The sequence below is a fragment of the Salvelinus sp. IW2-2015 genome, linkage group LG10 (assembly GCF_002910315.2).
Source record: "Salvelinus sp. IW2-2015 linkage group LG10, ASM291031v2, whole genome shotgun sequence".
Classification (NCBI taxonomy): Eukaryota; Metazoa; Chordata; class Actinopteri; order Salmoniformes; family Salmonidae; genus Salvelinus; species Salvelinus sp. IW2-2015.
Genome location: NC_036850.1, coordinates 4,219,153 through 4,236,741, shown reverse-complemented (window position 1 = coordinate 4,236,741; position 17,589 = coordinate 4,219,153). Strand labels below are relative to the sequence as shown.

At 46.7% G+C, this 17,589-nt stretch overlaps 1 protein-coding gene across 1 annotated transcript in view; it reads right to left on the bottom strand.

Moving 5' to 3' along the window:
* The window catches only part of LOC111969188 (protein kinase C-binding protein NELL1-like), a 460,771-nt gene that overhangs the window by 284,161 nt on the left and 159,021 nt on the right, over positions 1 to 17,589 (bottom strand). The window contains exon 5 of the mRNA XM_070445292.1: positions 13,837 to 13,933. Coding sequence (XP_070301393.1) covers positions 13,837 to 13,933 — 97 coding nt within the window. The remainder of the gene's footprint in view (positions 1 to 13,836; positions 13,934 to 17,589) is intronic.

The following is a 17,589-nucleotide window of genomic DNA, read 5'->3' as shown; positions in this document are numbered from 1 at the left end:
CCGAGACTGCCTGCCGTTCTGTGCTAAGAGCTAAGCTGTCCCCTGCCAAACGGCTATACAGGCATCACACAAAGAGTTGCCTGTATTGCGGGACTGCTGGTCATTTCGTGGCCGCCTGTCCACTGAAAGACCAGGCACACCGGTAGGAGCGAATACTCTGGTGAGCCAGACTGAGAACTTTTCCTCTCCCCTTACTCACACCCCTTTTCCTGCCATCTTTCTGTGGGGAACCAGTCTAAATCTCTCCGGGTACTCTTCAACTCTGGAGTCAATGAGAGCTTTATGGACGCTACCCTGGCATCCAAGCTGGGCATCCCCACTCACGCCCTCTCCATTCCCATTGACTTTAGAGTGCTGGATGGACGCTCTATAGGCCGGGTCACCCACAATACCACCCCCATCAACCTACATGTGTCAAGGAACCATAGCCAGACAATCCAATTCCTGCTTATTAAGTCTCCTCAAGTTCCCGTGGTATTGGGATTCTCTTGGCTTCAGCGACACAATCCCCTTATTGACTGGTCTGCTGGTGCCACCATGGGCTGGAGCCCGTTCTGCTACGCTCAATGTCTGAAGTCAGTGCAGCCTGCCCCGGACGTCTTCTTGGGGGCTCGGAAGTTGCCCCGGACCTCGCCTCCATTACTGCGGGAGGTGTTCAGTAAGGCCCGGGCCACTTCTTCTCCACTGCACTGACCCTATGACTGCGGGATCAACCTTCTCCCAGGCACCACCTTGCCCTGGGGATTACTGTACTCTATGTCGGGTCCGGAGACAAAGGCCATGGAGATCTACATTGAGGACTCCCTAGCTGTAGGGTTCATCCATCCTTTTGCCTCCCACGCCGGCATAGGGTTCTTATTTGTGTAGAAGGACAAAACCCTGTGCCCATGTATCGACTACTGTGGCCTCAACGACATCATGGTGAAGCACCGCTACCCGTTACCACTCATCTCCTCGGCCTTCGATCCGTTCCAGGGGGCCACTGTGTTATCCAAGCTGGACCTATGGAACACCTACCACCTGGTGTGGATACGGGAATGGTACGAGTAGAAGACTGCATTTAACATGGCCAGTGGTCACTAAGTGTATCTGGTCATGGCATTTGGCCTTACCAATGCCCCTGCTGTGTTCCAGGCTCTGGTGAATGATGTTCTCTGCGACATGTTGAACCGGTTCATCTTTGTGTACCTCGACGACATCCTTGTTTTATCCCGCTCCGCCAAGAACATGTGCTTCACGTCCGACAGGTTCTCCAACGCCTCCTGGAGAACCAGATTTTTTTGAAAGCAGAGAAGTGTGAATTCCATTGCTCCACCATCCCCTTCCTGGGTTACATCATCGCTGCAGGAAGTGTACAGATGGATCCCGGAGAGGTGAGAGCGGTGGTGGATTGAAACCAGCCTACATCCAGAGTGCAACTGCAACGTTTCCTGGGATTCGCCAACTTTTATTGCATTTACATTTACATTTAAGTCATTTAGCAGACGCTCTTATCCAGAGCGACTTACAAATTGGTGCATTCACCTTATGAAATCCAGTGGAACAACCACTTTACAATAGTGCATCTAACTCTTTTAAGGGGGAGGGGTGGGGTTAGGAGGATTACTTTATCCTAGGTATTCCTTAAAGAGGTGGGGTTTCAGGTGTCTCCGGAAGGTGGTGATTGACTCCGCTGACCTGGCGTCGTGAGGGAGTTTGTTCCACCATTGGGGTGCCAGAGCAGCGAACAGTTTTGACTGGGCTGAGCGGGAACTGTACTTCCTCAGAGGTAGGGAGGCGAGCAGGCCAGAGGTGGATGAACGCAGTGCCCTTGTTTGGGTGTAGGGCCTGATCAGAGCCCTACACCCATTATTGCCGCTTTATCCGGGGTTACAGCACCTTGGCTCCTCCCCTTTCTACACTCACCTCTCCCGAGATTCCATTCACGTCCCCAGCTGCTGACCGAGCGTACCGGGATCTCAAACACCATTTCACCGCAGCTTCCATCTTTGTACCATCCTGACCCGTCCCGCGAATTCGTGGTGGAGGCCGATGCTTAGGATGTCGGAGTGGGGACTGTCCTTTCCCAGTGTTCTGCCCTGGACCTCAAGTTACATTCCAGCGCCTTCTTCTCCAATCGCCTCAACGCCATGGAGAGGAACTCCCCATGGCTTTAGAAGCTTCTGATAGGCTAACTGATCATTTGAGTCAATTGTAGGTGTACCTGTTGATGTATTTCAAGGCCTACCTTTAAACTCAGTGCCTCTTTGCTTGACATCATGGGAAAATCTAAATAAATCAGCCAAGACCTCAGAAAATAAATTGTAGACCTCCACAAATGTCTGGTTCATCCTTGGGCGCAATTTCCAAACGCCTGAAGGTACCACGTTCATCTGTACAAACAATAGTATGCAAGTATAAACACCATGGGACCACGCAGCCGTCATACCGCTCAGCATGGAGACACGTTCTGTCTCTTAGAGACGAACGTATATTGGTGCGAAACGTGCAAATCAATCCCAGAACAACAGCAAAGGAACTTGGGAAGATGCTGGAGGAAACAGGTGCAAAATAATCTATATCGGATGCGGTCTCCTGACCCCTCCTGTCTCAGCCTCCAGTATTTATGCTGCAGTAGTTTGTGTCGGGGGGCTAGGGTCAGTTTGTTATATCTGGAGTACTTCTACTGTCTTATCCGGTGTCCTGTGTTTATTTAAGTATGCTCTCTCTAATTCTCTCTTTCTCTCTTTCTTTCTCTCTCTTGGATGACCTGAGCCCTAGGACCATGCCTCAGGACTACCTGGCATGATGACTCCTTGATGTCCCCAGTCCACACTGGCCTGCTGCGCTCCAGTTTCAACTGTTCTGCCTGCGGCTATGGAACCTGACCTGTTCACCGGACGTGCTACCTGTCCCAGACCTGCTGTTTTCAACTCTCTAGAGACCGCAGGAGCGCGTAGAGATACTCTTAATGATCGGCTATGAAAAGCCAACGACATTTACTCCTGAGTGCTGACTTGCTGCACCTCGACAACTACTGTGATTATTATTATTTGACCATGCTGGTCATTTCTGGCCATTGAACATATTGTTCTGTTATAATCTCCACCCGGCACAGCCAGAAGAGGACTGGCCACCCCTCATAGCCTGGTTCCTCTCTACGTTTCTTCCTAGGTTTTGGCCTTTCTCGGGAGTTTTTCCTAGCCACCGTGCTTCTACACCTGCATTGCTTGCTGTTGGGGTTTTAGGCTGGGTTTCTGTACAGCACTTTGAGATACAGCTATGAGAAGGGCTATATAAATACATTTGATTTGATATCCACAGCAAAACGAGTCCTATATCGACATAACCTGAAAGGCCGCTCAGCAAGAAGAAGCCACTGCTCCTTAACCGCCATAAAAAAGTCAGACTACGGTTTGCAACTGCACATACGGAAAAAAGTCTACTTTTTGGAGAAATGTTCTCTGGTCTGATGAAACAAAAATAGAACTGTTTGGCCATAATGAACATCGTTGTGTTTGGAGGAAAAAGGGGGATGCTTGCAAGCCGAAGAACACCATCCCAACCGTGAAGGAGGGTGCAGCATCATGTTGTGGGTGCTTTGCTGCAGGAGGGACTGGTGCACTTCACAAACAGATGGCATCATGAGGGAAGAGATTTATGTGGATATATTGAAGCAATGTCTCAAGACATTTGTCAGGAAGTTAAAGCTTGGTCACAAATGGGTCTTCCAAATGGACTATGACCCCAAGCATACTTCCAAAGTTGTGCAAAATGGTATAAGGACAACAAAGTCAAGGTATTGGAGTGGCCATCACAAATCCCTAAATCCCTAGAAAATGTGTGGGCGGAACTGAGAAAAGCATGTGCGAGCAAGGAGGCCTTACAATCCTGACTCAGTTACCCCAGCTCTGTCAGGAGGAATGGGCCACAATTAACCCAATTTATAGTGGAAGCTTGTGGACGGCTACCTGAAATGTTTGACCCAAGTTAAACAATTTAAAGGCAATGCTACCACATACTAATTGAGTGTATGTAAACTTCTGACCACTGGGAATGTGATGATAGAATAAAAGCTGAAATAAATCATTCTCTCTGCTATTATTCTGACATTTCACATTCTTAAAATAAAGTGGTGATCCTAACTGACCTAAGACAGGACATTTTTACCTGGGTTAAATGTCGGGAATTGTGAAAAAACGAGTTTAAATGTATGTGGCTAAGGTGTATGTAAACTTCCGACTTCAACTGTATGTGACAAATATAATTTGATTAGAATTTTATTTGTAATATACATTTACAATGCATTCATTAAGCTTGAATGAGAGCAACACCTGTGTCACTTTAGAGAAAGACCTCGGCAAGAGGAGAGATGAACAACAGAGTTGATCAAACGTGCCCACGCACACAAACACACTACCGGTCATGCTCAACTCTGGCTTTGTTGCTGGCACACACACAGAAACACACACACACACACATGCCACAGCGAATAATCAGCGACATCAGTGATGAGTGTGGAATGGAAGTGAAAGTGTTTGGCCAGTGATGTGGCTGTCTGTCTCTTGGGAGTTTATGGGAGTCCTGACCATACATTGCCTCTATTGATCAGCAGGTAATACAGCCTGAAGCGAGAGAGGGAGAGGTGGAGGGGAAAGGGGAGGATGTATGTAAGAGAGAGCAAGAAATAGAGAGAGAGGGGGTTGGGGGTTTGTACGGAAGAGAGCGAGAGGGAGAGAAAAGGAGAGCTAAAGGCCAGACAGTGACTCGACAACCAAGACACCTCAGGCAAAGGGGATATTCCCTCGCCAATGTGATGCGTCTATTTCAATTAGCCCTATATATGTGGAGATTATTAGATCACAATGCCTCTTCGGAGTAATAGTGTAGCCCTACCGTAGACAACATGTGATTCATACAAGATGATTGATTTATGTAGAAGTGAATGCAGTCCTTCTGGCAAATTATGAATGTAAAGTATCTGTGTGTGTGTGTGCGTGTATGTCTGTGTGCATGAGTGCATGTGTGTTCATGCAAATATGTGTGTCCAACTCGCTGTCACGACTTCCGCCGAAGTCGGCCCTTCTCCTTGTTCGGGTGGTGTTCAGCGGTCGACGTCACCGGCTTTCTAGTCACCACCGATCCATTTTTCAGTTTCGTTTTGTTTTGTCTGTATTACACACATCCTGGTCGTTGTGGATCGGTTTTCTAAGTCCTGCCGTCTCCTTCCTTTGCCCGGTCTCCCTACGGCTCTACAAACTGCGGAGGCTCTGTTCACCCACGTATTCCGGCACTACGGGGTGCCTGAGGATATAGTTTCTGATCGGGGTCCCCAATTTACGTCTAGAGTCTGGAGGGCGTTTATGGAACGCCTGGGGATCTCGGTCAGCCTTACCTCAGGTTTCCACCCCGAGAGCAACGGGCAGGTGGAAAGAGTCAACCAGGATGTGGGTAGGTTTCTGAGGTCCTATTGCCAGGACCGGCCGGGGGAGTGGGCGGTTTACATCCCCTGGGCGGAGATGGCCCAAAACTCCCTCCGCCACTCCTCTACCAACCTATCACCTTTTCAGTGTGTGCTGGGTTATCAGCCGGTCCTGGCACCATGGCAGATTGAGGCTCCTGCGGTGGATGAATGGTTTCGGCACTCAGAGGAGACATGGAACGCTGCCCATGTGCGGCTACAACGGGCCATCAGGAGGCAAAAGGCGAGTGCCGACCGCCACCGCAGTGAGGCTCCGGTGTATGCACCGGGGGATCGGGTCTGGCTCTCGACCCGAAAACTGCCGCTTCACCTGCCCTGCCGGAAGCTGGGTCCGCGGTTTGTGGGGCCATTTAAAGTCCTGAGGAGACTGAACGAGGTTTGTTATAGGTTACAACTCCCCCCTGATTATCACATTAACCCCTCGTTCCATGTGTCTCTCCTCAGGCCGGTGGTGGCTGGTCCGCTCCAGCAGTCTGAGGTGCGGGAGGTTCCTCCGCCCCCTCTTGACATCGAGGGGGCCCCGGTGTATATCGTTAGAGCCATCATGGACTCAAGGCGTCGGGCGAGGGGCCTTCAGTACCTCGTGGAGTGGGAGGGGTAGAGAGATGCTCGTGGAGGGCCCGGAGGAGAGATGCTGGGTACCGGTGGAGGACATTCTAGATCCGTCAATGTTACAAGAGTTTCACCGTCTCCACCGGGATCGCCCTGCACCTCGCCCTCCGGGTCGTCCCCGAGGCCGGTGTCGTCGCGCTGCTGGAGCCGCGCGTCAAGGGTGGGTACTGTCACGACTTCCGCCGAAGTCGGCCCTTCTCCTTGTTCGGGTCGACGTCGACGTTACCGGCTTTCTAGTCACCACCGATCCATTTTTCAGTTTTGTTTTGTCTGTATTACACACACCTTGTAACTGTACAAGTCCCATAAAGCTGCCAGAAGGGCAGCACACAGGGGAGCGAGTGGGGGGAAGAAAGGACTCCCGTATAGTTGGGGACGGTTGGAGAGGTAACAGGAGTGAGTTCAGTTTTTGATCCCAGGATACAGCAAGACCCAGAGCCAAGAAGACCCCTGGAGAGGGTCTCATGGGGGAGACCTATTTTTTTCTTTTGAACTATTATTTTAATAAACACCTTTGAAACTAATCCTACTCTGTCCGTGTCTGATCTGTGTAAGCGTTTTGACCCAACCCCCTGGTCTGCCACAATATATTGTGCTAAACTCAGCAAAAAAAGAAACGTCCCTTCTTCAGGACCCTGTCTTTCAAAGATAATTCGTAAAAATCCAAATAACTTCACAGATCTTCATTGTAAAGGGTTTAAACACTGTTTCCAATGCTTGTTCAATGAATCATAAACAATAAATGAATATGCACCTGTGGAACGGTCGTTAAGACACTAACCGCTTACCGACGGTAGGCAATTATGGTTACAGTTATGAAAACTTAGTACACTAAAGAGGCCTTTCTACTGACTGAAAACACCAAAAGAAAGATGCCCAGGGTCCCTGCTCATCTGTATGAACGTGCCTTAGGCATGCTGCAAGGAGGCATGAGGACTGCAGATGTGGCCAGGGCAAAAAATTGCAATGTCCGTACTGAGACGCCTAAGACAGTGCTACAGGGAGACAGGGTGGACAACTGATCGTCCTCGCAGTGGCAGACCACGTGTAACAACACCTGCACAGGATTGGTACATCCGAACATCACACCTGCGGGACAGGTACAGGATGGCAACAACAACTGCCTGAGTTACACTAGGAACGCACAATCCCATCATCAGTACTCAGACTGTCCGCAATAGGCTGAGAAAGGCTGGACTGAGGGCTTGAAGGCCTGTTGTAAGGCAGGTCGTCACCAGACATCATCGGCAACAACGTCGCCTATGGGCACAAACCCACCTTCGCTGGACCAGACAGGACTGGCAAAAAGTGATCTTCACTGACTAGTTGCAGTTTTGTCTCACCAGGGGTGATGGTCGGGTTTGCGTTTATCACCAAAGGAATGAGCGTTACACCGAGGCCTGTACTCTGGAGCGGGATCGATTTGGAGGTGGAGGGTCGGTCATGGTCTGGGGCGGTGTGTCACAGCTTCATCGGACTGAGCTTGTTGTCATTGCAGGCAATCTCAACGCTGTGCTTTACAGGGAAAAATCCTTCTCCCTCATGTGGTACCATTCCTGCAGGCTCATCCTGACATGACCCTCCAGCATGACAATGCCACCAGCCATACTGCTCGCTCTGTGCGTAATTTCCTGCAAGACAGGAATGTCAGTGTTCTGCCATGGCCAGCGATGAGCCCGGATCTCAATCCCATTGTGCACGCCTGGGACCTGTTGAATCGGAGGGTGAGGGCTAGGGCCATTCCCCCCAGAAATGTCCGGGAACTTGCAGGTGCCTTGGTGGAAGAGTGGGGTAACATCTCACAGCAATAACTGGCCAATCTGGTGCAGACCATGAGGAGGAGATGCACTGCAGTATTTAATGCAGCTGGTGGCCACACTGACTGTTACTTTTGACCCCCCCTTTTGTTCAGGGACACATAATTAAATTTCTGTTAGTCACATGTCTGTGGAACTTGTTCAGTTTATGTCTCAGTTGTAGAATCTTATGTTAATACAAATATTGAAAGGATAAGTTTGCTGAAAATTAACAAGGTTGACAGTGAGAGGACTTTTCTTTTTTTTGCGGAGTTTATTTATATTTTTGTTGTTTTTTGTTACCATTTTCATTATTTCACTTTGTCCAGTACGTTGGAGCTCGAAGCGTAAGATTTTCACTTTTTCTTACGTGAATACTAAACAATAAACACTAAACATTAAATCTAAATCTCTCTCAGCTAGTGACAATGATGTGGAGAAGCACAACCTCTGGATGCATATCCCTAATGGAACCCTATTTCCTACGTAGTACACTATGCAGGGAATAGGATGCCATTTGGGATGCATCCTCTGAGAGGGCTCAACATGTTTTATTAAACGTCATTATCTCACTCTCACCGAGCCACTCTACTCCACTTGATGGAAGAAACTACCACTAGTCTATTCACCTGCTATCCTCTTTCTCTGTCACACCCGTTCTGTATATATTCACCTTGATCTCTCTCAATTTCTCTTCCTCCCAATTTTTATCTCTCTCGCTCTCTTAATTTCTCTCTCACCCTCTAGCTCTCTCTAAAATATTCTCTCTCTTTGTAAATCTTTCTCCCTCTCTCAATTTGTATCTTGCTCTCTCTACATTTCTTACCATCTCTCCTGCTGGAGGAGACTATAGGGTCTGCTTTTCCCCATTTTCTATCTGAGGAAGCAGAGGAGCGAATGGAAGCAGAGAATAACATGTAGAGAATGGCAGCACAGGAGAGGAGAGAATGGAGAGAATGGCAGAGGCAAACAACTACAGGAGGGGGCAGAAGAACAACTGGAGAAGTGTCACAGCTCCCCGGGCTACCTGAGGCTTCAGCCACCCTTATCGACCACAACAATAACAGCCTCGCTTCATCTCCCAGATAAACATTTGGAATGTTTTAATACGCATTAAATGCAGGGACGGACTGGGACTAGACATTGTTCTGGGCACTTCTTAACACAACGGCAAATAATGATAATTCTGTGGACAAACCACAATTTAGACAGTCCCAATGGGCTAAAAATCATCCAATCTGGCATTTGCCGAAACTGCCTTATGGCTATGGTTTAGATACAGTATCTGATCATATAGAGAACTACTGTACGCTACTCCAAGAGAACATTATTGTAACCCTCTCTACACTGCAAATGCTGACAAGTGTTCTGACCTAAATATGTTCTGTACACAATGTAGACATTGTTGTCACGCCCTGGCCATAGAGAAGCTTTTATTCTCTATTTTGGTTAGGCCAGGGTGTGACTAGGGTGGGCATTCTAGTTTCTTTATTTCTATGTTTTCTGTTTCTATGTTTTGGCAGGGTATGGTTCTCAATCAGGGACAGCTGTCTATCGTTGTCTCTGATTGGGAATCATACTTAGGCAGCCTTTTTTCCTTTGTTGTTTGTGGGTAGTTGACTTTGTTAGTGGCCTGTATAGCCCTAGTAAGCTTCACGGCCGTTTCCTTATTCTTTGTTTTGTTGGCGACATTTATAAATAAAAAAGAAATGTAATCACCATGCTGCACCTTGGTCCGGTCATTTCCACCCTGACGACGATCGTGACAATTGTAGAAATTGTTTTTCTTACTTTTTAAAAGTAAAGCCAATTTATTTGATTTAGAGACAGCATGTGTAATGGATTAGGATTGCATAATGTGACCTTTATGCTTTAAAAAAAGATATAGCATAAGCTGTGAATAAGTGGTTGTAATAAATGTATATAGTACCAGTCAAAAGTTGACACACCCACTCATTCAAGGGTTTTTCTTTATGTTTTACTATTTTATACATTGTAGAATAATAGTGAAGACATCAAAACGATGAAATAACACATATGGAATCATGTAGTAACCAAAAAAGTGTTAAACAAATACAAATATATTTTATAATTTGATTCTTCAAAGTAGCCACCCTTTGCCTTGATGACAGCTTTGCACACTCTTGGCATTCTCTCAACCAGCTTCATGAGGAATGCTTTTCCAGCAGTCTTGAAGGAGTTCCCACATATGCTGAGCACTTGTTGTCTGCTTTTCCTTCAATCTGCAGTCCAACTCATCCCAAACCATCTCAATTAGGTTGAGGTCAAGTGATTGTGGAGGCCAGCAATCCATCACTCTCCTTCTTGGTCAAATAGCCGTTACACAGCCTGGAGGTGTGTTGGGTCCTATTGAAAAACAACTTATAGTCCCATTAAGCGCAAACGAGATGGAATGGCGTATCGCTGCAGAATGCTGTGGTAGCCATGCTGGTTAAGTTTGCCTTGAATTCTAAATAAATCACTGAAGTGTCACCAGCAACACCATCACACTTCCTACTCCATGCTTCACGGTGGGAATCACACAGAGATAATCCGTTCACCTACTCTGCGTCTCACGAAGCGGTTGGAACCAAACATTTCAAATTTGCAATCATCAGACCAAAGGACAGAAATCAAATCAAAGTGTATTTGTCACGTGCGCTGAATACAACAGGTGTAGACCTTACAGTGAAATGCTTACTTACAGGCTCTAACCAATAGTGCGGGGAAAAAAGGTGTGGGTGTGTAGGTAAGTAAAGAAATAAAACAACAGTAAAAAGACATTTGAAAAAAGAGTAGCAAGGCTATATACAGACACCGGTTAGTCAGGCTTATTGAGGTAGTATGTACATGAATGTATAGTTAAAGTGACTATGCATATAAGATAAACAGAGAGTAGCAGCAGCGTAAATGAGGGGTTGGGGGAGCAAACAATGCAAATAGTCCGGGTAACCATTTGGTTACTTGTTCAGGAGTCTTATGGCTTGTGGGTAAAAACTGTTGAGAAGCCTTTTTGTCCTAGACTTGGCACTCCGGTACCGCTTGCCATGTGGTAGTAGAGAGAACAGTCTATGACTGGGGTGGCTGGGGTCTTTGACAATTTTCAGGGCCTTCCTCTGACACCGCCTGGTGTAGAGGTCCTGGATGGCAGGCAGTTTTGCCACAATGATGTACTGGGCCGTACGCACTACTCTCTGAAGTGCCTTACGGTCGGAGGCCGAGCAATTGCCGTACCAGGCAGTGATGCAACCGGTCAGGACGCTCTCGATGTTGCAGCTGTAGAACCTTTTGAGGATCTCAGGACCCATGCAAAATCTTTTTAGTTTCCTAAGGGGGAATAAGCTTTGTCGTGCCCTCTTCACGACTGTCTTGGTGTGTTTGGACCATTCTAGTTTGTTGTTGATGTGGAGACCAAGGAACTTGAACCTCTCAACCACGGGTCTAATGTCCATTGCTCATGTTTCTTGGCCCAAGCAAGTCTTTTATTCTTATTGGTGTCCTTTAGTAGTGGTTTCTTTGCAGCAATTTGACCATTAAGGCCTGATTCACACAGTCTCCTCTGAACAGTTGATGTTGAGATGTGTATGTTACTTGAACTTGAAAGTTCTGATCTGAGGCTGGTAACTAATGAACTTATCATCTGCAGCAGAGGTAACTCTGGGTCTTCCTTTCCTGTGGTGGTCCTCATGAGAGGTAGTTTCATCATAGCGCTTGATGGTTTTTGCAACTTCACTTGAAGAAACTTTCAAAGTTCTTGACATTTTCCTGATTGATCTTCATGTCTTAAAGTAATGATCGACTGTCATTTCTCTTTGAGCTATTCTTGCCATAATATGGACTTGGTCTTTTAAGAAATATAGCTTTTCTTCTGTATACCCCCCTACCATGTCATAACACAACACAACTGGCTCAAATGCATTAAAAAGGAAAGAAATTCCACAAATTAACTTTTAACAAGGCACCCTTGTTAATTGAAATACATTCCAGGTGACCACCTTATGAAGCTGGTTGAGAGAGAGTGTGCAAAGCTGTCATCAAGGCAAAGGGTGACTACTTTGAAGAATCTCAAGTATAAAATAATTTGTTTAACACTTTTTTAGTTACTACATGATTCCATATGTGTTATTTCATAGTTTTGATATCTTCACTATTAATCTACAATGTAGAAAATAGTAAAAATAAAGAAAAACCCTTGAATGAGTAGGTGTGTCCAAACTTTTGACTGGTACTGTAGGTGTGATTTTAATTTCCAGCACATTTCCTGCAGCAAATCAATCTCTGAACACAGCAAAACAAATCCCCTCCTCCCTCATCCCCAGTCACACCTTGAACGCTTCTAGTTTTCTAGGCCATCTGTCTCAGCTCTTTCTTCCCATCAACTCTAACTTAAACGCTGCTGCACCTTAGACTGGAGCTAGACAGCTACTGTTTCAACTGCCTGAATGAAACCAAGATGATATAGAGCAGTCTTTAAACACTGATTTTTTTCTTCCTTAGAGAAAGAGAAGAGGAGTTCTTGATGGTTTGTGTGGGCCCAGTAATTATCATACGGGTGGAGAGAGCATACTACAAGGTATGGGTACTACAGATGCTGTGGATAATAGAAGATGACACTGGCTGTGTCCCAAATGAACACAGGCACTGAGACTGTGGGTGTCCTGGGAGGCATGGGATAATCTATTCAGGCTCTACACTGTATTGCTGATCAATACATGAGATGAAATGAAGATAGAAAATAGGTCATCGACTGCTCAGCGGGCGGGTGTAAGATGTAGGAATATTGGTCAGTTGATCTCTCTATGCCTCCTATTTTTATTTTTATGTCCCCATTCCCCTTCCTCTTTCTCCCTACCACTCTCTCAATAATAAAGCTATGTTGAGGTTGCATTATGTAGAGTCTTACCATATCATGGTGTTGTTACTGATGGTGATAAATAGAGCCCAACAGTGTAGGTGTCATGATACCCATAAAACTTAGCGTCCGTTTTTCCACCATTAATCTTTCCCATTAAAATAAGGGCTGTGTTTCGTGTAAAGTTACCCTGGCGTGAAGTTTTGATAACCATGTAAATCTCTCTTGGACAAAGTGATTTTTATCAATATATTCAGCTTTTTACTCTCAAATTCGAAAATGCTAATTAGCATCAAAGTAGACATCATGCAAAACTACAAATCCCGGCAAGCTTCTGCATGTCTTCTCAAGCTGATACCTTTGCTAACAGGTATTGTGTCAATTACAACTCTGCACAAGACAGTTCACATAATTGTCCATTTAAATAAATATTGCCTTTTTATTCATTACTACATTTAGCTAACATTAGATAGTTCATCCAGAGATTCTTACCTTTGCCTCGATTTGGCAGTCTCGTCCAGATCAGCATGGCATTTGTAGTTTTTTCATGGTAGCCACATTAGAAGCTAATTAGCAGGTCATTCTGGGGGGGGTCCATACATGTGAATATATTGATAAAAGTGTACCTTGTGCTAGAGAGACTTACACAGTTATCAAAGTGTCACGCCAGGGTAAGCCTACACGCAACACAGCCCCAAAATCATTGTTTCTAAAATCCCTTATGAGATAAATGAATTGGAACTAATTCCCTGTTTGACCTCTAGGGTTTATGGGTATTATGACTCATACTGTGGTACTCTATAGTGTACAAACACTTTAAACTTGACAGGGATGTTTTACAAGTATAGATGTGTAGGAACGGTAGGGCAGTTTTACCTGATAATCACTAGATGACCATGCTACAAAGGACACATTTGGCTAGTGAGCAAGTACTCTTTGTTTTTAATTCAGGGTAAGTCTAGTAAAATCATATTTTCGGAGAGAAAGCATGGTACTGCCGTCTATAGAATGACAAGATAGTGAAGACTGTGTTACCTTGAAGAAGCTATGCATGCTTGTTATATGGTTATATGGTTACAGTGATCGTGTAGATGGTGGTGAAAGGTTTGTTTTACCTTGAAGAAGCCGTGCTTATGGCTATGCTGACCCAGCCACACTCCGCTGCCCAGGGTCAGATCCATCTGAGGTGGATCTATCACTCGCTCGTAAATCCTGCCAGCAACAAACAACAGAGAGACTGTCAGATTCTGAAATCTCACACACACACATAGACGTCAACGCTGAGGAGGGAATGTGTCTTGCAGGTTCCTGCTCAACTGCTTTTTTATGGATATTTTTGCATTAATAATGACTTTGTTTGCTCAGAATGTTTATAATAATTACGCCAACAATGAGGAAGAAGAATGAAAGGGGGACTCCAAGCTAGGCTGAAAAGACGGGCTACACGGCCTCCTCTTCCGTGTGTCCTGATGGCTAATGTCCATCCAATCACTGGAAAATAAACTCTGTGAACTGAGAGAAAGGCTTCAATCGCAGAGGTCTATCAAGGCGATTGAAGCCTTGCTCTGAGATCACAAAGTGTATTTTACTGTGTGTTTTTGGCTCATGGCTTATGGACTAAACACTCAACTCTGTAATCAACCAGACAGCTTTTACATTTTCTGTATGAAAGAAAGGCGGTTCCTGGTCAAAATAGGGGGGGGGTATGTTTCCTCATCAACAAATCCTGATGTATCATAGTTGAAAACCTCTCGAGCTCCTGTTCATCCGACCTGTATGCAACAGTGCCTCAGCAACCTGGAGAGCGGTGGGAAGACCAGAGAAAGGGATAAAACGGCAAGATTTAGAGAATCTGTCCACAACAACCATCATAGTGGTGAAACCATCAAATGGAGGGAGATCAGTGACGTTTCCCTGCTGGAGCATGTCGGGAAATTTGGTTTGGGCACATATTGAACAGGAGTTGGCATAGCGGGTGACATCCTGCGCCAAGGTGGGACTCTAGTACTTATCGGAGATTGATTGAATTGTGCGGATGATACCTTGGTGTCCAGCGGTGAGGGATGTGTGTGCCCAGGTCAACAGCCAATCTCTTACCCCCTTGGGGATGTAGATGCGTTCAGGAGGGCAGGTAGCAGAAGCGGGTTCCCTCTCCAGAGCCTGCCGGATGTACACATCTATGTCCCAAAACACGGGGCCAACGATACAGGAGGACAACATGATGGGTTGGAGGGCTCTTACCGGACTCTCAATAGGTGTGGAACCACAGGGTACGGGAAAGCAGGTCTTTCAGCATCCTGGTGCCCGGGCGGTGCTGTCCGCCCGGGCACCAGGATGCTGAAAGACCTGCTTTCCCGTACCCTGTGGTTCCACACCTACCAGAGCCCCAGCTGTCTCTGGCGACTCCGCTCTACCGTGAAGATGTGTGTGACTCCTACCTACTTGGCTTCAGGCTCTGGCTCAGGATGCCACGGTCCGGAAGGTGAGGGCCTACTCAGCAGCAGTCTGGGCACCCTTGGAATAGTCACTCACCTCCCTCTCTGCCCTCTGGTAGATGGTTCAAAACTGCCCTGAACAGAGTCATGAACCTCTCGTAGGAACCCAGCTCCAACACCTTTCCGGTCAGCAGGGAAATGGCTGTGGCAACCTTGGACTTCTCGATGGTGGGGACTCCCATCTGATGGGCAAAATAGAGGAAGCACTGGAGTAGGAAGCAATGGCATTTCGACGGGGTCCCATCATACTTGTCCGGGAGGGACAATCAGGCACCGCCTCCCTGGGCAGACTGCTGGGTAGGCCTTTGGGACTGCTGAAACGGCTGAAACAAGCGTCAAGATGGTGGAGGACGCGAAGAACATCTTCTGTAGCCACACACTGTTGAACCAGCTGATCATGGTGTTGGCAGAGTAGGTATCCCTGTTCACCAACAGTCAGAGACTTTTTCTTCTGCAAATTCCATAATTACTGAGGCAGTATTCTATGAAGTATACACAGTGAGTCAGAAGGCAGGTGCAGAAAGAGAGTTTAATAATAAAACAAATCAGATGAACAAAACAGGCGTAGCGTACTGAATGAATGAATGTGAAAAGAAACCAATACTGCCTGATGACTGAGGCTACCTAGGGCTAAAGATGCACCTGTACTGACCTCGCCTTCTGGATGGTAACGGGGTGAACAGGCAGTGACTCCGGTGGTTGTTGTCCTTGATGATCTTTTTGGCCTTCCTGTGACATTGGGTGCTCTAGTTGTCATGGAGGGCAGGTAGTTTGCCCCCGGTGATGCATTGTGCAGACCGCACCACCCTCTGGAGAGCCTTGCAGTTGTGGGCTGTGCAGTTGCCGTACCAGGCGGTGAAACAGCCCGACAGGATACTCTCAATTGTGCATCTGTAAAAGTTTGTGAGGGTTTTAGGTGACAAGCCACATTTCTTCAGCCTCCTGAGGGTGGACCATTTCAGTTTGTCCATGATTTGTACGCCAAAGAACTTAAATCTTTCCACCTTCTCCACTGCTGTCCCGTCGATGTGGATAGGGGGGTGATCCCTCTACTGTTTCCTGAAGTCCACGATCATCTCCTTTGTTTTATTGATGTTGAGTGTTTACCCAACACCACAATCCGAGTGCCCTCACGTCCTTCCTGTAAGCTGTATCGATGTTGTTGGTAATCAAGCCTACTACTGTTGTGTCGTCTGCAAACTTGATGATTGAGTGGGAGACGTTCATTGTCATGCAGTCATGGGTGAACAGGGAGTACAGGAGGGGGCTGAGTACGCTCCCTTGTGGGGCCCCAGTGTTGAGGATCAGCGAAGGGGATATGTTGTTTCCTACCCTCACCACCTGGGAGGCCAGTCAGGAAGTCCAGGACCCAATTGCACAGGGCGGGGTTGAGACTCAGGGCCTCAAGCTTATGATGAGCTTGGAGGGCACTATAGTGTTGTTTGCTGAGCTATAGTCAATGAACAGCATTCTTACACAGGTATGCCTCTTGTCCAGATGGGATAGGGCAGTGTGCAGTGTGATGGCCTAGTGAAGTGGGTCTAGGGTGACAGGTAAGGTGAAGGTGATATGACCCTTGACTAGTCTCTCAAAGCACTTCATGATGACAGAAGTGAGTGCTACGGGGTGATAGTAATTTAGTTCAGTTATCTTTGCTTTCTTGGGTACCTGAACAATGGTGGCCATCTTGAAGCATGTGGGGACAGCAATAGGGAGAGATTGAATATGTCCGTCAACACACCAGCCAGCTGGTCTGGGCATGCTCTGAGGACGCAGCTAGGGATGCCGTCTGGGCCGGCAGCCTTGCAAGGGTTAACACGTTTAAATGTTTTACTCATGTCGGCCATGGAGAAGTAGAGCTCACAGTCCTGGGTAGCGGGCCGCTTCGGTGGCACTGTATTATCCTCAAAGCGGGCAAAGAAGATGTTCAGTTTGTCTGGAAGCAAGACGTCGGTGTCCTTGACGTGGCTGGTTTTCCTGTTGTAGTCTGTGATTGTCTCATAGACCCTGCCACATACGTCTCGTGTCAGTTGAATTGTGAATCCACTTTGTCTCTATACTGACATTTATATTGTTTTATTGCCTTGCAGAGAGAATAACTACACTGTTTGTATTTGGCCATATTCCCAGTCACCTTTCCATGGTTAAATGCGATGGTTCGCACTTTCAGTTTTGCGCGAATGCCGCCATCTATCCACAGTTTCTGGTTAGGGTAGGTTTTAATAGCCACAGTAGGTACAACATCTCCAATACACTTCCTTATAAACTCACTCACCGAATCAGCGTTTATTATTATTATTCTCTGTCCCAGTCCGGGTGATCAAAATAATCTTGAAGCATGGATTCCGATTGGTCAGACCAGCATTGAATTTT